General features: G+C 43.7%; 1 protein-coding gene across 1 annotated transcript in view; it reads right to left on the bottom strand.

The window, feature by feature from the left end:
- The window catches only part of MAP2K2 (mitogen-activated protein kinase kinase 2), a 36,255-nt gene extending 13,007 nt beyond the window's left edge, over nt 1-23,248 (bottom strand). The window contains exons 1-6 of the mRNA XM_020971325.2: nt 22,766-23,248; nt 20,638-20,848; nt 11,403-11,549; nt 4,300-4,377; nt 1,813-1,864; nt 1,578-1,702 (exon numbers count right to left, since the gene is read on the bottom strand). Of these exons, the coding sequence (XP_020826984.1) occupies nt 1,578-1,702; nt 1,813-1,864; nt 4,300-4,377; nt 11,403-11,549; nt 20,638-20,848; nt 22,766-22,857 (705 nt within the window). The 5' untranslated portion in view covers nt 22,858-23,248. The remainder of the gene's footprint in view (nt 1-1,577; nt 1,703-1,812; nt 1,865-4,299; nt 4,378-11,402; nt 11,550-20,637; nt 20,849-22,765) is intronic.
- Nucleotides 23,249-26,821: the final 3,573 nt, after the last annotated feature.

Below are 26,821 nucleotides of genomic sequence, written 5' to 3'. Positions count from 1 at the left end.
AACTTATACACCCTGGAAAATTCACTACGTATAAAATACAACAGGATAAGACAGGGTAAAGATTGCTGGGTACTTTAGGGGGTAGAGTTCCTTACTTTTCCAGGTTCAACTCTGCCCTTTCCCCTTAAGTACATGACACTTAAACCAAACTGTACTGTTCATTATTCCTGAAACGCATCCTGCCCTCTCGATGCTCTGTGACTTTGCCTAAGCCTACAATGCCATCTCCTTGCCCGCTACCCAAACCACTAAATGACATCCTACCTATCCTTCAAGAAGAACCCAGCTCAAATGCCCCTGATACTCCTGGGGCAGAAGTGATTGTTCCCTCCTTGGTCCTCCCCTGATCCCAGTTCCGGCCAAACTGGACTATCACGTTCCATTCAGCAGGACAGGTATTGGTGCATGTAGAATATACACCCATACAGGACAGTCATCTCCATGTTGACAGGGATTGTGTCTTACTCATCTGTGGATTTCCTAATGCCTAGTAGAGTGCTCTGAACACTACATATTTAATTGAAATGAAATGAAAGAATAGTAGTGAGGTCTTGAAAGTTTATTATGTAAGACATAAGACACCCCCTGGGTAGGGCATAAGGAGGTTATGCTGCTTGTCTCACAGATTTCTCATAGAGTAGATCTTGTAGCTCGACTGTCTTTGAACAATTCATCAAAGTGGTTCTATGTTAAATGGTAAAGAAGAAGATTGCTAAAATTAGCAAGAAATCCACTTGTAAAGGCCCGGATCACCAAACTAGTTTACCTTGTAGCAAAGACAGAGAAGTCAACAATCACAACTGCCAGTCTCAATTTGATCTTTATAAACAGAAGACTAAGGAGGCATTTAAAGTTGAATGAAAATATTAGAGGAGGAGAAAAAAATTCAGAATTACAGTGGAAAAGAACAGAAACTCAAGGAAAAGGAATTACAAGAAAGCTGGAAGAAACATAATTAATATGTTTTGTCCAAAAGTATTCAACAAAAAAGAAGGTAGAAAGGATCAAATTAGGAAGATTTCTATTAAGGCTGAATTAATACTTATTCCTACCTGGTAAAGCTACTTCACTGCTCCCTTACTGCCCACTGAGTAAATTTCTTTGCTTAGCATTCAAGTTTGGCTCAATCTATGCTCCAGACAAGCCAGACTACTCACTGTCACCAACATACAACTTGCACTTTTTCCTTCCACACTTTTGCTCATGACATTCCTAATGCTTACAATGTCTTCTCCTTGCCCTGATTAATTTCCTAGTGTTGTGTAAACATGAGCTATCATTAAGCCCAATTCAAATGCCATTTCCTCCATTAACTCATCCCTGATCTTCCATCAGTAACAACTTTCTCTCCCTTGAACCCTTTTGTTTATGTTTCATAGTTAATTTGTGTTTGTGTCTGATCTCTCTAAATCTATAGCCCTGCGTCTGACTATTTCATAATAGACTGTAAGCTCCGTGGGGTCATGGACTACAGCTTATCTGAATCTTTTAGCTTTTCTAGCAATAAATACAGGGTCTGGCACAGACAGGTGTTTAATACAACTATTTGCTGCAAGTATCAATCAAAATAAACTTACAGACATGTAGGATCGGGTTCCTACAAAGGAATTTGCCATAGAGTCGATGAGTTGCCCACTCACTCCGAAGTCACAGAGCTTGATCTCTCCCCGAGTGTTGACCAAAATATTAGAAGGTTTCACATCTAAAAGTGAATCAAGACAAAGATATCATATTAGCAACAGCATCTGAGAGCAGCTGCCAAATGGAGCCTGAGGATAAGTTCCAGAGAGGGCTGCTTCATTTCCTTCTTACCTCTGTGCATAATCTGGTGTTTCTCTCTTAGATAAGCCAAACCCCGAAGAACCTATGAAACACAGAGGGAAGGGCAGACTTAAGAAGAGCAGAGGATTTTCCTCTCGATAGATGTATCCAAACCACATGTTCACTTTGTGCAACTCTAGTGCTCTTAGGCCTGGTAAATTAGATTGCTGCCCTTTTTGTTTTGAGGAGGGAGAAAGGGAGAGGTACAGACCTGGGATTTCATTGGTGTATGGCAGTCTTAATGTGGAAACTCTCTCCATTATGCAAAAAGGCAACTCATCCGCAATTTACAGTCTTAGAGCTCTCTGGGGCGGTCCTGAACCCAAATCTTCCTAAATCCCAAACCAGACTTCTCCCTCCTCTGTCACACATCTCTACCGACCCCATCGCTCAAGTTAGAGCTGGAAGAGCCCTTCAAGCTAACCTAGGGCAGCCCCTCCTTTTACAGATGAGGAGTGCTCTGCATGAGGTAACACAATCAATCGTAAGCCGCAGAGCCAGGATCTAAAGCCAGGTCTTCTAACTCTAACCCCAGTGCTCTTTCCATGATGTTACCTCCTGCCTCTCCTCTGGTGCAGGAGGCCCCAGAGATGAACGCACAGGCCTCTGGGCCTGTGGAAGCAGGACATTGTCTCCATTAGGGAGGACTTTGCCCAGGCCCAACATGCTAGTAATCTTCTCCAGGTGGACTCTGGGATGGGGTGGCCCAGTAACAGGAACAGCCTAACTCTCTTCAGCCAGCACTCACCATAACAGTACCTTTCACCCAGGTGATACAGTGCAGGAGAGACCTGATGAGGTCAAAATGACATGTCTACAGGGACCAAGCAGCCCTGGAAGTTGCCAGTTCGGGCCAAACGTTGGTACCGAAACCACTCAAAATAACAGCAAAGTAAGATCATCCATGCAGGGAAAGCCTGATGGCATGATTGTCTTCTCCCTGAGACTATGTCTGCCTTTTATGATCTGTTCAATTCTGTATCCTCTCTATCACCTCCTCTCACCCCCCTCAGGCACTTTGCCCAAATTCTCCCCATGGAGTATATAATATTGGGTGAGAGGTGGAATAACCAAAGGTTACCTTTAAGGTGTGCTCTACAGACAGAGCCTTGTGAACCAACAATTTCCTAATTAGAAAATGCCATTACCCCACCATGTAAGTGTGCTAGTTTCAAGCTCTTTGAAGGCAGTAACTGTGTCACAGTTATCTGTTTTTCCCAAAGTGCACATAGAAGGTAGTCAGTAAATACTTGAACTTGAAGGATCATTATAAAAGCAGCCAAGAATCCTCACTGGTCCCTTTGTTATTCAAATCAATCAAGATGAAAAAAGTGATATTACTGAAGAGCATTACCTACTGGGTTAGCTTTAACATTATGCTTAGCAAAATGATGGTATTCAGAAAATGAGAGAGGGTACAACATGCTACTGAGTTCTGAAAGGATTAACAGGTTTGGTGGAATTTTTCCCCCTAATCACTAGATTAGTCTAACAAGGACCATGTATTCTAAAATCCTGCATGGAAGGGAATAAAGCCTGAGCTGTCTTTCATCTCTGTTGGATCCTATAAAAGGCTTTTCTGGTGATGGGGGTGGGGAAGAGACAGGCTGGGGAAAAGGAATAAGAAGCCTCTGAACTTGAAATACTACAAGCTGCCAGCATGCCTTTTCTTCTCTGGCTTGCCCGTAGGATTCCCTGTAGGATTCCCTGTCACCAAACACTCCAATGTCTCCACATAAATACTTCCCTGATATAGTGCGTCCTGTTCCATCAATCACAGAGTGTCAAGGGTAGCTTTTTACCACAAAAAGTTCAAGCACTCCCTGCTATGGTAGAGGACGGCAGCAATGGTTTCCTACAGGTACCATCTAGTGTTTTAAACAACAAATCAGAAAGCTAGTAGAGACCTTAAAAGCAATCTACTTCAATACCTTTGTTTTGCAGATGTGGACACCGAGGGTCAAAAAGATCAATGACTTGCCCCAGACCTAGTCACTGACAGAGCCAGAATCCAGATCTCCACATGCCAAATCCGACGAACGATCTTACTCTTCTATCACACAAATATATACGAAAGATTCAAGTTGCCTTTTGATTTTTGCCAGATGGAAAGAATGAAATCGAGAATAGGTATTCAATGCAAATCATTGTTATTTAAGAGTGAATGCTACTGGGGCAGCTAGGTGGCACAGTGGATAGAGCACCAGCCCTGAAGTCAGGAGGACCTGAGTTCAAATCCCAGCTCAGACCAAACACTTGACACTTACTAGCTGTGTGACCCTGGGCAAGTCACTTAACCCCAATTGCCTAATTAAAAAAAAAAAAAGACAAAAAAGAGTAAACGCTACTAACGGAGAGGAACATAAAGAATATAAACACAGCGTTTAAACACCTAACAACCCCTCCAGGAATCAGGAATGCCTAAAACCTAAAAGGTCAGATTCCATTTGCAAAAACCCAGAAAAGGAAAACACTTACCGCAATGCTAACTTTCCCCAAGATTTCTTCAGGAATTCTCTTGGCCTCTTTCAATACTTGATCCAGAGAGCCTCCATCCTAAATCCCCAAAAGAAAAGAGAAAAGTCCCTGTCAAGACAGCCACGAAGTAGCTACAGTGTTTTTCCCTTTTGGCTTGGCAACACTGAACCTTAATTTCCCAAGGGAACACCCTGGTGGCAAGCATAAAAATTAAGCATTTCCCCGGTTCACTGCAAGGTGTTATTCCACTTCCTCTATAGGAAATATGAACAACTCACGGCCAAACACACCAGCAAACTGAAGGGCCCCTTTAGTCTGTCACCCTTGTAAGATCTCTATGTACACAAACACGTTTGCACCATGAAAGGGAAGAAACCAATGCCAGCAGAGAAGCTTTGTTCTTCCCTGGGCCTGGGCATCATTTATTTTAGTTCATGTTCCTCTAGCGCTTTAGCACCTGGCAGGGAATTCTGCTCATTTGGAGAGCTCTGACACTGTAGTTAGCTCAACTAGAAGATGTTAAGACAGACAAGTAGTGCAACAGAAAAAACTGGCCTCTGTCCTATATGGGCAATGTGGAAAACTAGCTGCTGACTGCCAGGCTTGGAATGAGAACAGGTGTAAACATAGCAAGAGGAAGGCCAACAGCCCCTCCCCCAAATCTTTAGGAAAAGTTGGTAGGAGGAATGCATCTAGCTCCAACAGCCTTCTGTATACTGAGGCAGAGGTGGTGGTGGTGGTGGTGGTGGTGGTGGTGGTGGTGGTGGTGGTGGTGGCGGCGGTGGCGGCAGTAGCACTAACTTCCTCACTGTTCCTTGCCATTCTACACATGTTGCCCAAAAGAATTTTTGTAAGACAGGGAATGCAGGTGTCATTATCATCATTTTACAGATGACAATGTTAGATTAGACAAATTGAATGACTTGCCCATGGTGAATTAAAAGTCAATTCAACAAATATATATTAAGTACTACAACATCACAGAAAGCTCTGCAGTCAGAGGACTTGAGTTCAAATACCATTTTAGACCCTACCTATATGACCTTGGTTAAGTCACTCGACCTCATTAGGCCTCAGTTTCCTCATCAATAAATCTCGAAGACTAAAGTAAATGGCCTTGGGGGTCTCTTTCAGTTCTGTATCTATCATCCTGAGTGGCACAGCAAGTGGACAGAACACTGGAGTCAAGGAGATTCAAATGTGGCCTTAGACACTTACTAGCTGTGTGACCCTGCACAAATCACTTAACCTGTGTTTGTCTCAGTAAAATGAGAATAATAATAGCACCTACCTGCCAGGGCTGTGATGAGGATCAAATAAAACAACCATAAAGGGTTTTGGCACAGAGCATGACACCTAGTGCTATATAAATGGTGGGTATTATCATTACCCTATGAAAGACCAAAAAAGGAGGCATCCAGTCACAGAACTAAAGTAAGGGATAAATATATGGATTCTAGTACACACAAAACACTAAAAGGACCTGAAGGGGTAGATCCTCTCTGGAGGAACTACAGAAAAGAGAGAGAGTGAGAGAGAGAGAGAGGGGAGGGGGAGGGGGGGAGAGAGAGAGGGAAAGAGGGAGAGAGAGAGGGAGGAGAGAGAGAGAGGGAGAGAGGGAGGGGGGGGAGAGAGGGAGGGGGGGAGAGAGGGAGAGAGAGAGAGGGAGAGAGAGAGGGGGAGAGAGAAGGGGAGAGAGAAAGAGAGGGAGGAGAGAGAGAGAGAGAGAGAGTGTGTGTGTGTGTGTGTGTGTGTGTGTGTGTGTGTGTGTGTGTGTGTGTGTGTGTGTGTGTGTATAGATGATGAGCACCTATGCCGATGTGACCATAAACCCAATGAAATGTACTGGAGAGGCAATGCTGCAAAGCAGAAAGGGCCCTAGACTTGGAGGAAGAAAGCCATGCTTCACAGGATTTCCAAGAGGCCTTCTCATCCTTTCTCTAACTGTCCAGGTTGAAATCCCTACAATGAACTTACTAGCAGTGTGACTGCAAGTTACTTAATCTTTCTGAAATGTCAGTTTCTTCATCTGCAAAATGGAGTTAACCATATTTGTAGTACCTACCACACTCAGCTGTTGGGAGTAAAGTACTTTGCAAACCTTAAAGTTCTTGTGATCTGTATTTATTATCGCTGTCACACAGTCAGTGGCAAAGCTGGACCATTAACGCAGATATGACCCTGAATTTAGTGCTCTTTAATCAATGCCTCACATAAAAGCTGGGGGTCTGAGGAAAAGGGAACTAAGGAGAATGTTTCTGGAGGAGGTTTAGCCTCACAGAACGCACACCAAAGGAAACTGCTGTCTCAAAGGTCAGGATCTCTTCCTGACGACACCTTCCTAGCTCTATGCACAGAGACACATTCCCTTCTGTATTTCGTTTTCTCCCTTGTAAAATGGACATACTATCTTGCCTTCACATTAGACCAGCCTCGAGAAAGGGAAGGGATGCTCATCACCAGAGGACTGGCTGCCAATTGACAACGATTTCCATCACAGCACTTCACAAGAACCAGCTACTGAGTCACTGGAGATGGCTCTATCAGTAACAGAATAACCACAACTGGGAACTGAACCGGATGATCTACACAGTACCTTCCAACTTAAAGACTAACAAAATCGCAGATCGTTAAGGAGCGTAAGGGCAGATGAGGCCTGGTGGGTAACTGCTTGGAGCTTTGCCAAAGACAGACACTAGAGAACCCAAGCACTGTTTCTATTGTTATGATAAAGCAACTGCATGTCTCACGTGCCCACCACCTTGCATCTGCCCAGTACAGAAATACTTTCCAAACTATGCTGACGTGTATCATCTCCACTGATCCTCACCACCCCTATGGGTAGGGCAAGTCGTATTATTTCCAACTGGGAGAAAAGAAAACCGTCTCAGAAGTAGCAGCGAAGTGGCCTGGCGAGGTTAGGAAGCTAATAAATGAGCCCCTATGGGGACCGAGGCTGCTGGTCATTTGGCTCAGGTTCTCGGCACTCTGCTGCACTGCCTCCCCTCACAGGTACCTTCATGGGAAACTTTCCCATCATCCCTAGTGCACGGGCTATTTCCATTCCACGAGAAATCCAGGTCAACATCATGTCCATCAGAGAACTGGACATTTTGTTTATTAAAAACTTACAACTTCCATGATCTCTAGCTCCCACCCGTACAGCAATTTTCTCCTCATTATAGAATCACAAAATGGTAAAGCTGGAAGGAACCACAGGGATCATTGAGTCCAATTCCTTCATTTTGCAGGAAAAAAATAAACCAAAGGCCAAAGAGAACATACTGGCATTTCACAAAGGCTTCAAAAAAGTGCTAAGATGCCCAAGGTCAGTGGCAAAGTCAGGACTTAGCTAGACAGCACAGTGTAGCAGAAAAAGCAGTAACCTGGAGTCGGGAGACCTGGCTCTATTATTCACCTCTGATATTTACCAGATGTGTGACCTTGGACAAGTCAGTTCACCTCAATATATGTCTGGGGGAAGTATTTGTAGAGTGACAAAAAAAATACATAAATAAGTATACATAGAATAAATACAAAGTAGTTAGAAACCTAACACTGCTCATAACCTCAATTTCCTTGCTTACAAAAGGGAGATAATTCTTCAGATTACCTACTTCATTCTGTATCTACCTTCCCTAGGTAGTGAGGAAAGTGCTTTGTAAATTATAAACTGTTATATTAACGAGGGGTTTTCTTACTCTGGAGAGGCAGCATGGTATAGTCCATACAAAACCAACCTAAGGGTTCAAAAAACCTGGGTTCAAGTCTTGCTTCTGACACACACCAACTTTATAACCCCAGGCAACGCAATGAACATTCTCAATGCCCTATACAATTCTCTAAAACTTGGTTACAGATGTACTGATTTGCATCTGTAGAGGGAGTTTCCCACATCAATGAAATCAAAGGTTCAGAAAAAAATGTCTAAGTCTCCTGTATTAAGCTCCTCTAAGACATCTACAACGGGAAAATCTATGAGAGGGGATCACCTAAAAATAGTAACAACCACACTTTGAGACTTCAGGAAAACAGTCAGCCAGACTACAGGCCTTTATCAACTAGTGCCTACTCTGTGTTGGGCACTATGTTAAGCAAAAATCACGGAAACCCTCAAAGAGCTATATTCCACACTTACAAATGACATCTCTCTTTTGATGTTAAAAGCTGTCAAGGGGGCAGCTAGGTGGCTCAGTGGATAGAACACCAGCCCTGAAGTCAGGAGGACCTGAGTTCAAATCCGGGCTCAGACCAAACACTTGACACTTACTAGCTGTGTGACCCTGGGCAAGTCACTTAACCCCAACTGCCTTAAAAAAAAAAAGCTGTCAAGAATGGCAAGGAAATATATCTAGGCGTGGGTATGGATGAAAAAACCGAAATACAACCAACTCGAACAAAACCTAGAGCTAGAGGTATGGAGGTGTTCAGGGAAGGCTGGTTTGAGTAAGGCAGACAGTTATGTATTGTTTTTAAGTCCTATTTCCTCTAAGGGTGAAAAAGACTGTACCAAGAGGCTTGTGAAACCACCCAGGCCCCATCCAAAGGCTCTACTTGCACTCCTGGCTAGCTTCTCACACTAGGCAGCTAGGTCCTTGAGTAAGGACTGCTGGTGGGTCCCACTGACACCCAAGGGAGGCGACATGAGAGGTGGAAAGAGGCCAGGAGAAGTAGGCCAAGCCCCAGAATCCCCATTTACTAGCCATGCTCCATTTCTCTAATATTCAACGTCCATAACTGTGAATTGGGGAAAACAATGTTTGCATTACTTAGAATTTTAAAGGGTTTGAAATCTGTGGCCCCAGATGCCCTCACCCAGTCCTAATCCATGTTGTATGCAAGACCGGTTCTATAGAACCAAGAAAGCAAAACAGATGCAAAACAGGAGTCAGGAGATGGGCTCAGCTCAGCAGTAGCTGTGTCACCTTGGGCAAGTCACTTCCTCCTTCTGGGTCTCAGCTTCCTGCTCTGTGGAAGGCAGGACAGAACTAAATGTTTTTGGTTCTTAAGGTTAGTGTAGGGAACAAATCTGATCACGTGACCTCAGGTGAAGTGCTTCCCGTACATGAGCTTCAGTTTTCTCATCTGTACAATGGGAAAAATAAAACTTATTTCTTAGGGTTCTGAGTCTTAAATGATGTACAGTAGGTAAGGCACTTTGTCAATAGGGAAGTGAAGTGCTCTATGTGTCAGCTCCTATCATTACCATTAATAATGGTGAGCAGCAGCCCTGGACACTGAGGTCACTTTGCCCACTAACCTTTTCTGGAGATCTTATCTATACACCAGCCCTGAAATGACTCATTCCCGGTCCAGCCCAGTTAAGCAGGGCCATGGGAAAAGTGGGAGAGAAGGAAGATCAATTCTCCCATACCATATTCCAAAAGCAGACAACAAGGGGGCAGGAATCAGTGATAGAATGCAAAGGTAAAAAATATGATTCCTGTAAGTAAGTTGTCTAGGAATTTTCTACTGTAAACATTGTCATTAGCAAAGAAGGTAGTGAAGAGCAAATGTTTCAGGGGCTAATAATGAGAGTTTTTAGGGCTAAGCAAGCTTGAGCCTAATGACAATAGGTAAAAAGCACCAAAATGGTCAGAGCACCCCTGGAACAACTATCTCCCACAAAACAGTCACTTCCACATTGTGTGACAATGTTGCCTGGGAAAGAGGAGGCCGTTACCAGGAACCAAACCTGTCAAAGCATTAAGCACTATTTAAAAGCAAATGCTTTATCAGTACTTAAAAAGACAAACAGAAGGGGGGGGGCCCTAATTCACAAGAATTACAAGCATGACATACCATGAATGCTTTATAACACATGTATTCAAATTACTTCAAAGAATTTGGTAATTAGAAGAGACCCAAAAACATTTAGTTCTGTCCTACCTTCCACAGAGCAGGAAGCTGAGACCCAGAAGGAGGAAGTGACTTGCCCAAGGTGACACAGCTACTGCTGAGCTGAGCCCATCTCCTGACTCCTGTTTTGCATCTGTTTTGCTCTCTTGGTTCTATAGAACCGGTCTTGCATACAACATGGATTAGGACTGGGTGAGGGCATCTGGGGCCACAGATTTCAAACCCTTTAAAATTCTAAATGGGAAATTATCTGCTTTAGACCTGGAAGAGGCCTTTGGCATCACCTTGCCCAGGTTTCTTATTTTGCAGAAGTTAAGTGACTTGCCCAGGGCCAAAAGCAATCAAGAGCAAAGCCTGGCACTGGAACCCAAGCCCTGCTCTGCCTCCAAACCCCCTGTTCTTTCTACCAGGCCATACTACTTTCTATCAAAAATACTTCTCACATTCAAGCAAGTTTTCAGTATAGGAAGACAGGCTTAATTTTTCCATTCTGCCCCCAAATTTCCAACCTCTGCTTCATCCAGGGCCTGCACCGTATATTCAGACTTTGGGAAGACGAGGAAGTGAGACAATTATTTATTGGTTCTGCCAACACAGTTCAAGCCCAAAAGCGTCTTACAGCTAAATAAGTTTAGGAAATACCACGCTGCCTTTCTTACCCCAATACCATAAAAAAGACAATGTTACATTAGTGTACATAACTCTTAAACTTAACCAAAGCTGGATTTGGAGTCAGAAATCTGCTCTGGGTTCCATCTCTAATACTTACAAGCTATGTGATAATGAAGCAAGTATTTACCCTCTCTGACCCTCAGTCTCTTCCCCTGTAAAACCAGGATCATATTATCTACAATACCACCGCCCCCACAAAGGTTGATGGGAATAAAAAGCTTCATAAATTATAAAGCGCTCAAGAAATGTGAGCTAATATCATCACGCCAGTCAAGCCCCAGAGGCCTTCCACAGCTGTCCTTAGTGGCAGATGCAGAGTAAGACAGGCTGTTGGGTGTGGGGGGTGGTAGGGAGAGTGGTGTTTCAGCATTTCCTCCTAAGGGCTTTAGTTCTGACCACTTCTGCTTTTGACATCTCTGCCTAACTTTATATTTTCCAAATTAACCAAGGAGTTCTTAGATCAGAGAGCAGGCAGAAGCACCTCTCCTAACTTACATTAAACAATGGCTTTTCCACAAGCCACTGACATCCTCATTAAGGATTTCCACTCGCCTTCCCAGGGCTGGACTCACCATGTGCTCCATGCAGATGCTGATCTCTCCGTCGCTATAAAAGGCACCATAGAAACCCACGATGTATGGAGAGTTGCATTCATGTAGGACTTGGAGTTCACGGATAATCTGGTTCCGGATTGCTGGTTTGATCTCTAGGTGAATCAACTGCAAAGTGACAAGAATTTAATTCAGTGAATTATACTCATCAAGCATATAGAAAGTAGGCAAAATCCCTACCCTAGAATCCAAGTAATGCTGATGAACCACTTCAACTTTAGCACACTTACTGCTCCTATCTACCAGGCTCTTCTCTACCTTTATTTTGCAGCATGTCTTATGGAATACCAACACCTTTTCAGGGGTCAGGCTAGGTAAAGACAAGTTAGAAGGACAGAGAAGAGAAGGTGATGGCATCAGAATGTCCCAGTAATTCTATCACCTCTGATCCTTCATCAAACAGGGGGTTTCACACAGACAGAATGCCAAGGGAGTCAGGAAAACCTGAATCAAATTTGGTCTCGGACACTTACTCACCACGTGACCCTGGACATATCATTTAATCTTTGTTTGCCTCGGTTTCCTCAACTGTAAAATGGGGATAATAAAAGCACCTACCTTCCAGGGCTGTAAGGATAAATAAGATGACAGTCATAAAAAGCTTAGCAAAGTGTCTGGCACAAAGTAAGCGCTATATAAATGCTAGTTATTATTATTAAAACCACCACCTATGGCCTCAGGATGTTGCAAACGGGTGTTGCTTTTGCTGACTATATGAATTTTGGATCTTAGGGTTTTGCAATTTGGGGGCAGAATTAAAAGAGTCAGTGTCTAGGACTAGGCAGGCAATGGTCCTTCAGAATTCTGTCCTGGTCAGACAACATCCGTACCATTGTGTTCACTTGTATGCACTCCATTTTAGGAAAGACACTGATAAGCTGCAGAGCATCTGGATGAAGGCAACCACAACAGTGAAGTCCTGAAATCTGGACACATGAAGATTGCTGAAAGAACTAGGGATGTCTGTCTCACAGAAGAAAAGACTCTGAGGGGATACCATAGCTGCTGTTGTCTTTGAAGGCTGCCCTGTGGAAGAGGGATTAGACTTGTTCAGCTTGGTCCCAAAGGGCAAAAGTAGGAGCAACAGGTAGGTATCACAAAATTGTAAATTTATGTTTGATATAAGGAAAGGCCGACCACTGGAATTATTGTCAACTAGAATGGGCTGACTTGGGAGCTAGTGGTTTGTCTTCCATCTTTAAGCAAGGGCCGGAGGTCTCTGACGCCAGGCATGTTGCAGAGAGGATACTTATTCGATACATGCTGGTCTAGACAGCCTCTGAGGTCCCTCCCAATGCTGAGATTCTGTGACCTTATGGGCCTTCTCTTTGGCCTTAATTTGGACAAAGCTTTAGCAGTGCTACTATCAAGCTAGGGCACAGAGGGAAGTAAGGGGAGGGATGGGGGAATAGGGAGGGAACCTGGGGGGCCCTCAGAAAGGCATCATCTGAGGATCAGGAGAGGGAACTGAGGAGACCAGAGAAGACCTGGGGTACATAACTTTTGTCTTCAGGTATCTGAAGGACTGTCAGGAAAGGACTGGACTTAGTCCATTTGGCTAATGATGGCAGAACCAGGAACAAGCAGTGGGAAGGCTTTATTCTTTGGAGGCATGGAAGATCTCTGCTTTAGATAACCCCTGAGGCTCCTTCCAGCTTTTTATATGTTAAAGGCCTAATATCTGCCTACTTGCACCCACACTATTCATCTGACCCTTCCAGACCTTTTGCTCGTTTATCTGACCCTTTGTGTCCACCTGACCCATAATTTTTGCCAAATTCAACCAGCTTCCTCACCCCAACTCAAGTCTAGTCCCAGTGACACCTGTGCCCAGCAAAACAGAGATGGTATACACTAAACTAATAGTTCCCAATTTGTGGATTGCAGAGTTTTTGTAAAGTATTCCCAAATCCGTAAATATAACAACACACCTTCCGTGGACTGCATAAAAGTTTCATGTTCACATATGCTACTGCTTTTCAAATGTGTGTAAATGTTATTGTGATGAATATACTATATATTAATTTAAAATGTCACTGAAATCACAGGGGTTTTTGTAATCAGTATTTTCCTAATCAACAGATACATAGTAAATCTACCATTCCTTGGCATTAAAAAGGGGTCCTCACACTTGCACTAGAGATGCATTAGAGATCACAGGCTCACAGATGTAGAACTGGAGGTACCTTGGATGTCATCTAGTTCGTTTCTCTTATTTTTACAGAAAAGGAAAGTGGGAGCCAGGGAGAGAAAATTATTTGATTGGTTCAAACCCTCGTTTGAACAAAGGAGACAGAAGTCACAGATGAATCAGTGAATGAATCAAGGGGAAGGTAAGAAAGCAAGTTACCTGGATGGGAGGAGTATTTTAGACATCTGTTTTACTGATGCCTTAAAAAAAAACCCAAACGCCAGTCATTTCCTAATATGCCTCACCCCTGCCCCATCGAACCCTTTCTTTGTAACAAAGGAAAACTGTTGAGCAAAGTCAAACTGACAATGTGACCATTACAGGGTATGCAACATTCTGTCCTCGAGTCCTCTAAATCTGAGAGGGGGGAGACTTGCTCTGCTATCTATTCTTGGAGTTTGGGTGCCATTTCCTATTACTTTAATGAACATTACTGTAGTCAATGTTTATTGTTTTGTTTTATTTCTGCTTGAGGATACTCTACTCTGCATCATGCACTGCATCAGTACATGTTTCTCTGAATATCTCACATTCAACATTCCCTAGAGTGTGATGATATTTCCCAAGAAACAAGCATTTAGGAAGCACCAGCTCTGTTGCCATGTGCCAGGACAGCAAGATCAAAAAAGGAAATATACCTGCTTTAAAGGAGATTTTGTGGCAGCTCGGGAGTGCAATGGACAGAGCATTGGACCTAGAGCCTGAAAGACTTGAGTTCAAATCTAGCCTCATATACTTACCAGCTGTGTAACAATGAAGAAATCACTTAACTGCCACCTGCCTCAGTTTCCCCAGCTGAAAAATGGGAATAATAATAGCACTCAGCTCCCAGGATGGTTGTGAAAATAAAATGAGTTAATTTTGTAAAGTGTTTTACAAATCTTAAAGTGCTATAAAAATGCTAGCTATTATTATTATTACATTCATTTGGGAAAGACAACAGGTATATCTAAGTATATGCAAAATAAATACAAGAGAAGGTACAAGCAGCTTGGGAGGGAGTCTCCAAAAGGGTTTCATGCTTGTAAGTGAGGTACTCTGAGAGGTGAAGATGAGGAGGAAATGTGTTGTTCCAAGCACAAGGGATAAACAGCTCGGCTCCACAGCTTGTGTAGAGGAGAGGGAACGATACACAGAATAAGGCTGGAAAGGTAGGTTGTGGTCATTTAAGTTTAATATAAGGAAAAACTAACAATCAGAATTATTGTCCAGTAGAATGTCTGATCTGGGAGATAACGTGAAGGGCTATGAAGGGCCAACAGAAGTCTTTACATTTTATTCTGGGGAGAGAAAAGGGGGTGAATGACAGGATTCCAGTGCTTCCTTCCACAGAACATGGGCACGACATCAAACAGTGCACATCCTCACCAAATGACCAACAGGACAACAGAGGACAGGAGAGGCAGCACACTGCAGCAGCAGACTCCCAGTCTGGCGATCTGGGCTCTCGGCCTGGTTCTGCCAACTCCCAGTATGGCCAGAGAAAGGCTGCTTAATCTCGCCTTCCTCAAGCTGGCCTCAAAAATACCTTTCAGATAAAAAATATTTTTTGTCCAATTTTAAAATATTCCATTTATCTAAGCCGTGTATAATGCAAAATGCCCATAAACATTCAACACAGGAGGGACTGGACCCAAAGAGGCTAAGGGACTTATCCAAGGACAAAAGAAGCAATACACTGCAGTGGAAAAAAAAGTCTGATGATCTGTGTTCTCGTCCTGGTTCTAACTCACTATGTGACCAGGAAAAAGTCCAAACTCAAAGACGTAAGGACCTGGGAAGAACAAAGAAACCAGACACCACACTCAAGCGAAGAAGCCATTTAAAAAGTAAACTACTTCATGATAGTAATGACATTCGTTATCTTATATGTTTATAGATTCTTTGCCACTACCTTAGAGAAGTAATGCTTAACCTGGGGTCCAAACTTTCTTTAAAAATTTTTTTTTTGATAACTGTATTCCTATGGATTTTATACATTTAAACATAAGATTCTGAGGAGTCCACATTCTTGCCGGACTGCCAAAAGAGTCCATGACACAAAAAAAGGGGAAGACCATCAGCTTTATGCCACTCCCAAGCACAGATTGCCTGCTTCTGCCCCAAGAGCAAAGGAGACAACATGCTGAAAACGGATGAAGCTGGTCTGCACAAGATTTGTGACTAAAGATACTTGTGACCAGGTCTTCGGAGGTAATTCAGAAACTGAGATGAAAGAAAACCCATGGAGTTTTCTTTAGCAGCCCTCATGCATTCCACCTGGAATCTAGGCCTAGTTACTGTAGGAAAGACAACACCATCCCCCTTCAAATCCTTTTCAATCCAAACATGGCCACTCTGCAGTTCATCAACAGAACCTGAGTTTTTAACACAACACAAGGAAACAAGCTGCACAAGCCAAATGGTGCTAAAGACACTGCATTCGCTTCCCCACAAGGTACTTCAGGACAGCAAGAAAACAGGAAAACAACGATCCGGAGGCCCGAGATCAAGTCAAGGCCTTGCCACTAACCGTCTGTATGAACATAGACAAGTCACTTGTTTATGCTTCATTTTTACCACCTTTAAAATGTGGGTGAGGGCAGAGCCAAGATGGTGGAGTAAAGGCAGGGACTCGCCTGGGCTCTCTCCTAAATCCTCCAAATACCTTTAAAGAAATGGCTCTAAACAAATTCTAGAGCAGCAGAACCCACAAAAAGACGAGTGAAACAAATTCTCAGCCCAAGGCAACTTGGAAAGTTGGCAGGAAAAGGTCTGTTGCACCAGGGTGAGAGAAGCCTACATGGGAAGATGATATTTGTAACTCATAAGACCTTTCTCATTATTAGGGTAGTTAGAAAGAGCATATATAGGGGCAGCTAGGTGGCACAGTGGATAGAGCACCGGCCCTGGATTCAGGAGGACCTGAGTTCAAATCCGGCCTCAGACACATAACATTTACTAGCTGCGTGACCCTAAGCAAGTCACTTAACCCCACTGCCTAGCAAAAAAAAAAAAGCAAGCATATATAGAGACAGAGGGCACAGGGTGAGTTGAATATGAAGGGATGACATCTAAAAAGTAAAATTAAGGGGTGAGAAAGGAATGTACTGGGAGAAAGAGAAAGGGAGAAGTAGAATGGAGTAAATTATCTCAAATAAAAGAGGCAAGAAAAGCTTTTGTAGTGGAGGGAAAGAGGGGGGAGGTGAGGGGGAGTGAGTGAACCTTACTCTCATCAGAATTGGCTCAAAGAGGGAATAACATACACACTCAATTGAGTATAGAAATCTACCTTACCCTACAGGAAAGTAGGAGGAGAAGGGGATAAAAGAAGGGGGGGGCAGGGTGGTGATACATTGGGGGAGGGGGTAGTCAGAAGCAAAACACTTTTGAGGAGGCACAGGGTGAAGGGAGAGAGAATAGAATGGGGGGGAAATAGGTCAGAGGGAAATAGCAATAATGACTGTGAAAAAAAATTTGAAGCAAGTTTCCCTGACAAAGGCCTCATTTCTCAAACATATAGAGGACTGAGTCAAATTTATAAAAATAAGAGCCATTCCTCAATCAATAAATGATCAAAAGATACAATCAGTTTTAAGATGAAATAATCAAAGCTATCTACAGCCATATGAAAAAAAAAGTTCTAACTCACTATTGATTGGAGAAATGCAAATTAAAATAATTCTGAGGTATTACCTCATACCTATTAGATTGGCTCACAGTACAGAAAAGGTAAATGACAAATGTTGGAGGGTACATGGGGAAAATGAGACTTTAATGCACTGTTGGTGGAGTTGTGAAATGATTCAGCCATTCTGTAGAGCAATTTGGAACTATGCCCAAAGGGCTATAAAACCATGCATACCCTTTGACCTCGAAATATCACTACTAGGTCTGTATCCCAAAAGAGATAAAAGGGGCAGCTAGGTAGCACAGTGAATAGAGCTCCAGCCTTGGAGTCAGGAGGACATGAATTCAAATCTGGTTTCAGACACTTGGCACTTGCTTAACCCTAACTGCCTAGTCAAAAAAAAAAAGAGAGAAAGATAAAAAACAAAAAGAAAAAGGACCTATACATACAAAAATATTTATAGCAGCTCTTTTCTGGGGGTAAAGAATTACAAGTAGAAGGGACGCCTATCAATTGGGGAATGGCTGAACAAACGGTGGTATATGATTATGATGGAATACTATTGTACTATGAGAAATCATGAGCAGGATGCTCTCAGAAAAACCTGGAAAGACTTGCATGAGCTGATGCAAAGTGAAATGTACTATGTACAAAGTAACAGCAACCCTGTAAGATGATCAGCTGTGAATGACCTAGCTATTCTCAGCAATACAATGATCCAAGACAACTCTGAAGGACTTATGATGAAAAGTGTTACCAATCCCCAGAGAAAGAATGGTTGGTGTCTGAATACAGATTGAAGCATTCTTTTTTCCCTTACTTTATTTTTCTCGAGTTTTTTTTTCCTTGTCTATGTTTTCTTTCACTCTATTATGAATATTTTGCATGACTATACACGTATAACCTATATGGAACTGTTTGCCTTCTCAATGGTGGTGGGGTGGGGAAGGAGGAAGGGAGAGAATTTGGAACTCAAAGTTTTAAAAACTAATGTTAAGAATTGTTTTTACATGTAACTGTAGAAAAATAAAATACTAAATAAAAGCTTAAAAACTGTGGATGAGGGAGAGGAAGGGTTGAGAAGAGTTAAACTGAAATCAAGCAGAGAACTGGGCTTCAAGCTCTAGTAAGAGACCCAAACATATGACCTCCTCTAGGGTCTTCCTCCCGGTTTTAAATGGTTGAAGTAAATTATACCTACCATGGTAAGAGGATTCAATGCTCAAATAAAGTTGAAGATAAATTTCTTCTAATCAGTGTTCTCAAGTTTAATCGAATCCTGAGCTGTCCTTCAATAACCTAAAACAATTCTGGAGAGCCTTTTTAGATCCCTCGATGTCAAAGATCCTTAAACTTCCCCAAGAGACAAGCTCCCTATCTTTAACCCTTCACTTTTTCCTCCTCAATCACATTCTAGCCATTTTCTTGTCTGTGCTCTAGTCTAAAGCAAGCCAAAGGCTTGAAATGTTACTTCTGGCTTTGAGAAGACTGCCTGCAGTGAGAACAAAAATAGAATGCATGCAGCCAAAAGTACTATGCTCCATCAGGAGAGGGAACAGTAACTCAGGAGAAAAGGATAAATATCTGCAAAAGAATCCATGTTATTTCCAGTATGGACAAGACTCTGAAAAGCTAATGCTTGGATCAGTAAAAATCCACTTAGGCAGGGAATAATCAGATTTCAAATAAAGCAATTTGATACTTATAGAGCAACAATTTTAGGGAGGTGGACTTCTCTGATCAAAAACGTACAGTTTTCCCACAAAGCTCGGGCAATCTCCACACCATGCACAACTTAGAATAAAGTCACTAGAATTGATGTAATTAAAAGTCACTCTGAAAAAAAAATCATTTCCCCCAAATTTCCCAAAGACTACTAAGTACTTGTAAGCCTTAAGGTACTATTTAAACGTGAGGTATTATTTATAACAGGTTCTGAAGAGGTTACATTATAGAGTAGGAGGAAAGGACATCAAACAATGTTAAGCAAGGTTCTAAAAGATGACAGATATTTTACCATCAAGGTTCAATGGCTCTGGAAAAGTGGTCTGGTGTATCTGGGCTCCAGCAGCCCAATAAACTCAACTAATCTATCCCCCAGCAGAGCTCAAAGTTTCAGGTCTACAGGCCCTACACAATCCTCTGCTGTGAGATGAATGTTAAGTCCAAACTTTTAAATAGCTTTTTAAAAAAGGATTTGAGCCCACGTGGACAAAAATATTTATAGCAGTTCTTTTTGTGGTAGCAAAGAATTGGAAACTGAGGGGGTGCCCATCAATCTGGGAATAACTGAACCAATTATGGTACATGATAGAGTACTCTTGTACTGTGAGAAATAATGAAGGGGATGGCTTCAGAGAAATCTGGAAAGACTCGTATGAACTGATGAAGAGTGAGGTGAGCAGAATCAGAACAATTTATACGATAAAAACATTACGGAAAGACAAACAACTCGGAAAGACTTGGGAACTCTGATCAACACAATGAGCAATCACATTCTAGAGGATTAGAGATGAAACATGCTGCCCACCTTCTGAGAGGTAATAGAAACGGAGGGCAGAGTGGAACACTTAGTTTTTTGCACATGATCAATGACAATGTGTTTTACTTGACTATAAATGTTTATAATAGGGATTTTGTTTTTCTTGTCCTCTCAATGGAGGAGAAAGGGAGATAAGAGAGAGATACAGCAGATATTTAAAAATAAAAACCTAATTATAAAAAAAACGAATTTGATCAGATTCCCTTCCTCCTTTGCTGAAGAACAGATAATTCCTATACTCTTATAGGTACTGTGATGGAACAAGTGGTCCATCATTATGAAGGCAACCCCATCCCACCATTTCACTCTCAACAAGTTGTCCATGTCTGGTCAAAAGTCAGCCAAAAAAGAGTGCACTGATTAACTGATGGCTTCCCATGGTCCTCTAATATCTTAGGCCCTAAGACTTAGGCAAAGTCAAGGGCCAAGATTCAAAGGGAAGGTAAGAGTAACAGTGTATGTGTCCATAGTGTTCTATGTTTTTACAACATGCTTTCCTTAGAACAAACTCATGATGTAGACAGTACAAGTATGATTATCCTCATTTTACAGATGAGAAAACTTGGGCTCAAAGAAAGGAGACCAAGGGGCACAAAACTGGTGAGTACTGAAGATGTGGAAATTGACACAAAGCAAGGAAGTCTGTATAGCCAGTTTCTAACTGTCATCACCAAGAAGGTGCTCATTTCCAGCAACGGAATCAGATGCTACTGCCTGGCACCAAAGGATAAAAGAAAATCTCTGAACATCAGTAAATCACACTACAGCAACTGTATCTCCAAAGGACACACACAGGAGAGGCTTCTCTGGGCTCTGGGTTCTCCCTAGCTGCAGAGGCTAGCAGCCTGCTTACCTTTCGGGCCATGATGAGCCCTGAAGGTCTATGCTGTACTTTGGTGACCACCCCGCCATTGCCAGCTCCCAGCTCGGAGATCCTCTCAAAGTCATCATCCTTCAGCTCCCCCACCTTTGCCTTCTGGGTGAGGAAAGCTTCCAGCCGCTTCTTCTGCTGCTCATCAAGTTCTAGCTCTTCTAATTTTTTCTGCAGATCTGCCAGGTTCGCCCTACACACAGAGGATGTTGGAAAGAAGGCAGACAGGAAAAGAGACTGGTCAGTCGTCTGAAAGTGTAAATCATTCCATTCCTTGTCTAAAGGCGCCACCAGGGGCTATAAAAAGCCTTGGGATTCCAAGGGCTTACCACTACTACTAATAATAATAGATGACATTTCTCTAGCAGTTTTAAGGTTTGCAAAGCATTTTAACTATTTTCTCTCACTTGACCTTTAGAACAACCCTGCAAAACAGGTAGTACAAATAAGATTATTCCCATTTTACAGACGAAGAAATGGGCTCAAAGCAGTAAGTGACTTGCCAATATCATACTACTAATATGTGGTGGACCAAGTTTTTAATTCAGATCTTCAGGCTTTAAGTCTAGTGTTATTTCTACTATACTATAATTCCCCTCTCTAGTTTAAAACTTGGAAAGAATATAAGAGAGGGCCAAGACCAGGGAAGAAATTGTGTAGAGAAGCCTTCTTCTCAATATTCCCAATAGCAAGGTAAGAATATCATTCACATTAAACACCAGAAGCAAATGGATCTCTGCCATAAAGTAATAATAACAAAACTCAAATAATTCATGATATCCCTGCATGCTCTCTTTTGTCCTTGCTAAGTCCAAAGTGGCTAGGTTTATAAAAAAGGACAGGCATTTTGAAAGTGGCCCCAGTCGAGCCTCCTCTTTTGCACACTACACCCCATTCATTCACACAGGCCAAACCATAAACCTGCCTGAATCCTCCAGCTCCAAAATTACCTGAACTAGAAGGGCTTGACTGCTCACTGCCTGGGAGGTAGCCCAGCCTGGTGACTTTCCCTGGAGCTGCAAATTCATCATGAGGAGTCTGAGGAGCAGCCCTCCCTACACACATTCCATAATTATCTGCCACTCACTGTTCAAACATCTTCCTTTGTTTTTGTCTCCCTTCAGAGTCCCCAGATTTCATCTACCTTCAAAAAGTGCTACTCCATCTTCAGATCTCCCACTCGAGTTCTCTCTTCCTTACCCAACCTACCTCTCCCTTACCTTTCTTTTCATTTTTTCCGGTAAGATCTGTTTTCCTTTAATTCTTCTCACCTCTCTGCCCAAGCCCTGTACACCTTCCCCTCTATGCAAAGTAGTCTATTGGAAAGATTCCTTGATTTGGAGTCAGAAGACCTGGGTTCAAATCCAAGATCTACTATTTACTACTTGTGATGTGACCTTGGCCATAGTCATAACCTCCCTGAGCCTCAGTTTCCCCATTTATAAAACTGAAAAATGGGGAGGAAGGTGCTTGGATTACATGATACCAGAGAAAGAGGTCTTGATTTGAAGTCTGGAAGTACTTAGGTTCAAATCCCAACTGTGTCACTACTACCTGGTGACCTTGAGTAAGTCACTGGCCCTTTCTGGACCTCGGTTTCCTCATCTGTAAAATGGGGGGGATTGGATCACATGACCTGAGGTCTGTCCTCCACCTCTAAACTCACCACCACCTCCCCTTCCCCTCTTCCCCAAGTTGCCCTATAGGTTTATCCTTCCCTTTTCCCACCAGAACCACTTCAGCCCCCTTCAGGACCCCTCCCTCTCTATTCTTTCCCCCTTCTCAGGCCACCCTCCTCAGGAAGTAGTAAGCACATAATAAATGCTTGCCACTTTGCTTGTGGAGCTGACTCCCTACTCCCCTTAGGACCACTTAACACACATTCCCTCTCCCAGCTGCGCTCCTCGCTGTCTGTCCCTTCCCAGGACCGCCCCGCCATCCCATTCCAGGTGGAGGGTGCACGACTCTGAAGTGGGCCAAGAGCAGGGTTCGAATCTGGCCGGGCAGCTTCCCGCGGGCCGCAGCGGCTTCTCCTGGAAAGGGAGGGGATGGGCCGACCCCGCTCTCCAGCCGCCCCCCCCCCGCGGCCCCGCCCGGCCCGGGCACTCACTCGGACGCGCCCTCGCTGGTCGGGGACGGGCCCTCGGCGATGGTCGGGGTGATGTTGAGCGCCGGCAGCACCGGCTTCCTCTTGGCCAGCATCGGGGCTTCCCGGAGCGCCGGGGGCGGGGGCAGGGATGGCGCGGCTGCAGCGCCTCTAGCCGGGGCCCATAGGGGAGGAGGCGCCCCCAGCTCCGGCCCGAACCCGCCCGGCTCCGGCTCCGGCTCCGGCCCCGGCCCCGCGGGGACCTTCGGCCTAGGCGAGCCCGGCGTTGGGGCAGCGGCCTGCGGGACAGAGCGGGGAGGGCGGCTGCCGGCGGGAGCAGGGGCCGCACGGAGACTGCAGAGACCGGACCGGCACGGGAAACTGGGACCGGAGGCCAGGACCAGCTGGAGCCGCCGCCAGAGCTGGAGCCGGAGCCGCCGCTCGAAGGCGCTTGGGCCGGGGCCGGGGCTGGGACGAGCTAGGCTGACGCTACAGCTGGGGGGGGAGGGGAGGAGGCGGAGGGAAGGGGCGGAGGAAAGGAGCCCGCCCCAGAATCTCGCGAGATCTGCGCGCCGGGGGCCAAGGAGCTCCGCTCCTCCCTCCCTCTCTCCTCCGCCCAGCTTCACTGCGCGAGCTCGCGGGGACAGCTGTGGGGCGCCCGGCTGGAGGAGGCGGGCAGCTGCTGGGGGTGCTGTTAGGCTTGGGCAGCGAGGGAGGTGTAGGGGACGAGAGGGCTTGAGGGTCCACGAGGAGAGAGAGAGAGGGCAAGGCCGAGTCCAACACTGAGCTCCCTTGTGGAACGACTTGGGGCCGCTGAGGGTGAACCCAGAAAGACTGAGGGGTGGGGGAGCTGAGGGAGAGAAGAAGGAAGGACCGTGAAGGCGGTGGCTCCTTGGTGTCAGAGGCTGCCCGCTGGAAGAGGCCTCCAAGGCAATGGAGTGCAGTCCTCTCATTTACCCGAAAGTCACCCGAGTGCCTCAGCTAGTCTCAGTTCTAAAGGGAATTCCCTCTTGGAGTCGGAAAACCCATCTCTGCCCTGGGGTCGCTTCATCCCCTAGTATTTATCCTGGCCAGCATATGAGACATTCTTCATAGAGCAGAGGTGGAACCAAGCCATTCGTTTGTTGAGGGGCAGGTCCAGCCCCCAGGGCTCCTGAATCCTATAGGAGTCCAGGGTCCTTTGCGCCGTATGGCACTGCCTCCTCATCACTAGGACTTGGACAAAAGATGCCTTTTCAGTCCTGTGGAAGGAATTGTGCCTCAAGAGGGAATCCATGTAGGGTTAAGTCTACCTGGCTAGAGTCTGTGGGCTGTGGAGCACAGCGCCCAAATGATCATCTAAAAAACGTTTGAGTGCCCTGGATGCCAGGGGCTGTGCTAGGCTCACAGGGTACAAATCCGAAAAGAAGTAATTCCTACTCTTAGGAGCTTATACTCTGTGGGAAAAAACAATATGTACGTATATGTGTGTGTATATTTACACATATAGACAGAATAAATATATAAAATAAATACAAAGTAGTTAGGGAGGGCACTGAACAGTTGGGATGGGGGTGGTCCTTGAGCTTTGTCTGGAAGGAAGAGGGGGATTTTATGAGGTAGAGATGAGGAGGGAGTGAATTCCAGGAATGGGAGGGAATAACCACTGCAAAGGCTCAGAAAGGGAAGTTCCCCCGAGAACAGAGGAAAAGAAGGCCAATTTGGCTGGGCTTGGGAAGAGGAACAATGTATAAGGGAGCTGGAAAGACAAGTTGGGGCCATGACCCTAGAGGCAATAAGGAAGCAAAAGAGTTTGTTGAGTAGGGTAGTGACATGGTCAGGACCAACACTTAGGGAAAACCACTTAGACAGCTGTGAGGAGGAGCAATGAATAAGGAGACAAAGTAAGAGCTATTGTGAGAAGTGATTTCAGTCTTAATTGAAATGGTAGCTATGTGGGTAGCAAGAATGGAAAATAAAGAAGAGAGGCAGAGGCAAAAGTGGCAAGATTTGCAACTGATTGGAAACATGGGTCTAGAGAGACTGAGGAGTTGAGGATGCCAGTGAGATTATGAGCCTGGGAGACTGGAAGAATACAAAAATAGGAAAGTTCTGAAGGGGAGAGATAGAGTTCTGTTTTGGGCATGTTAAGTTTGAGATGCCTAGAGGCCATTCTGTTTGTGATGTTTCAATAAGCAGTTGGTGATATGGGACTGAAGCTCAGGCAAGAAACTATATAAATATAATTAAATTCATGGGAACAGATGAAATCACCGGAGAAGAAGGTTCAGGGCGGAACCTTGAGAAACAAAGCTAGTGAGCATGATATAGATGGCAACCGGGCAAAGAAAACTAGAGGGAGCAAGTAGAAGGAAGAAGAGAAAATAGTGTCATGACAACTTAGAGAAAGGAGTATCCAGAAAGAGAAAGTAGTTAATCATTAAATAAAGTAGAGGTTGAGGATTGAGGAAAAAATATCCAGTCTATCAATTAAGAGATCATTGGTAACTTTAGAAAGAACAATTTCAGTTGAATAACAAAATCAGAAACCAGACTGCAAATGGTTGTAAACTGTGAAAGAAAATGAAAGTAGCAAGTGTACATGGATTTCTTAGGAGTTTGGCTAATTTTAAGATTATAGATTTAGAGCCAGAAGGGACTCCAGAGGTCATCAAGTCTAACCATATTATTCTACATATGAGGAAACTAAGGAACAAGTTAAATGACTTGTTCAGGGTCACACAGCTAGGAAACACCTGAGGTGATATGTGAACCTAAGTCATACTGTCTCCAAGTCCAATGCCCTATCCACTTTAAGGGCTTGTTACAGATTTATGGGAGTTTTGTAGTTTGTCTTCTCAAGGTACAAAAGCTCCCTCCACCTCTTTTCTTATGTTTTATCATCTGAGAATGTTCTGCTTTACAGCCCTTCCCTATTATTTATCTTTTTATTTACTGCTGATTAGAAAAATATCTTTCTTAGTGTATCTGTTTCCTGTCTCCAGAGACTGGCATGTGTCCTCACTTTCTTACCCTAGGAAATGAAAATCTAATTGCTTTGAGATTATATTTAATCCAAGGCTATAACATTTATCTATTTCAGTCATAATAAGGTATTAGTAATTTATGTGTATATTGTACTTCTTTCTATAGAATTCATAGTGCACTGTGGACTTTATCACATTTGTTCTCTTATATCAGGGTAGGTAATATAAAGGCTGACCAAGGAAGATTATGGAATCTTCCTCTTTGAAGGATATTTGAGAGTAAAAGATGATCGTTGGAAAATATCTTAGACTCCCTAATGATCATTATCCTCATTTTTCACCTGAGGAAACTGAGACCAATAGAGATGTGACACACTAGAGAAATATAGGATGAAGAATTTCTAATGACTGATTATGTGGATGTGACTAAATGAGGGCTATACATCCAAATAATTGTTTTCTCTGATTGGAGCAAGTAAAGATGTTTTAGGTTTGTAGCTATAGGCAGTTTGGAATTCTGGGTCCTAGACTCACTATCAGAACAAAATATTTGTACCTCAAAATAGTACACTGCTCCATTTCAATCTACTTAATTTGGCAAACATGTATTAAAGATTCACAGACCTACACCATAGGCAGAAAAAGAGTAGAGAGAACATTCCAGAAATAGTGAAGAACATGAGGAAATTCAGGAAACGTGATCAGATTAATGAATAAGAAAAATTAGTCTGGCCATGAATGGTTTGAAGCTTAACATTAAAAAAAAAAAATCCTAAGCTGGGGCAGCAAAGTGGCACAGTGGAGAGAGCACTGGCCCTGAAGTCAGGAGGACCCGAGTTCAAATCCAGACTCAGATATGTATTAGCTGTGTGACCCTCAGCAAGTCGATTAACCCTGATTGCCTCCAAAAAACAAAACAAAACAAAAACCCCTAAGATTATGACAACTGGTTTTATCACTTTCTGTCAATATAGAGAGAAGAAATGGAAGTGTCAGATTTCATATTCTCAGGCTCACTGCAGCCATGAAATTGAAAGATGCTTGCTCCTTGGAAGGAAAGCTATGGCAAATCTGGACAGTGTACTAAAAAGCAGAGATATCACCTTGTTGCCAA

Source organism: Phascolarctos cinereus, unplaced genomic scaffold (assembly GCF_003287225.1).
Source record: "Phascolarctos cinereus isolate Bilbo 61053 unplaced genomic scaffold, phaCin_HiC Scaffold_4;HRSCAF=312, whole genome shotgun sequence".
NCBI classification, from domain to species: Eukaryota; Metazoa; Chordata; class Mammalia; order Diprotodontia; family Phascolarctidae; genus Phascolarctos; species Phascolarctos cinereus.
The sequence above is the reverse complement of the archived record's forward strand: the minus strand, read 5'-3'. Positions and strand labels throughout refer to the sequence as shown.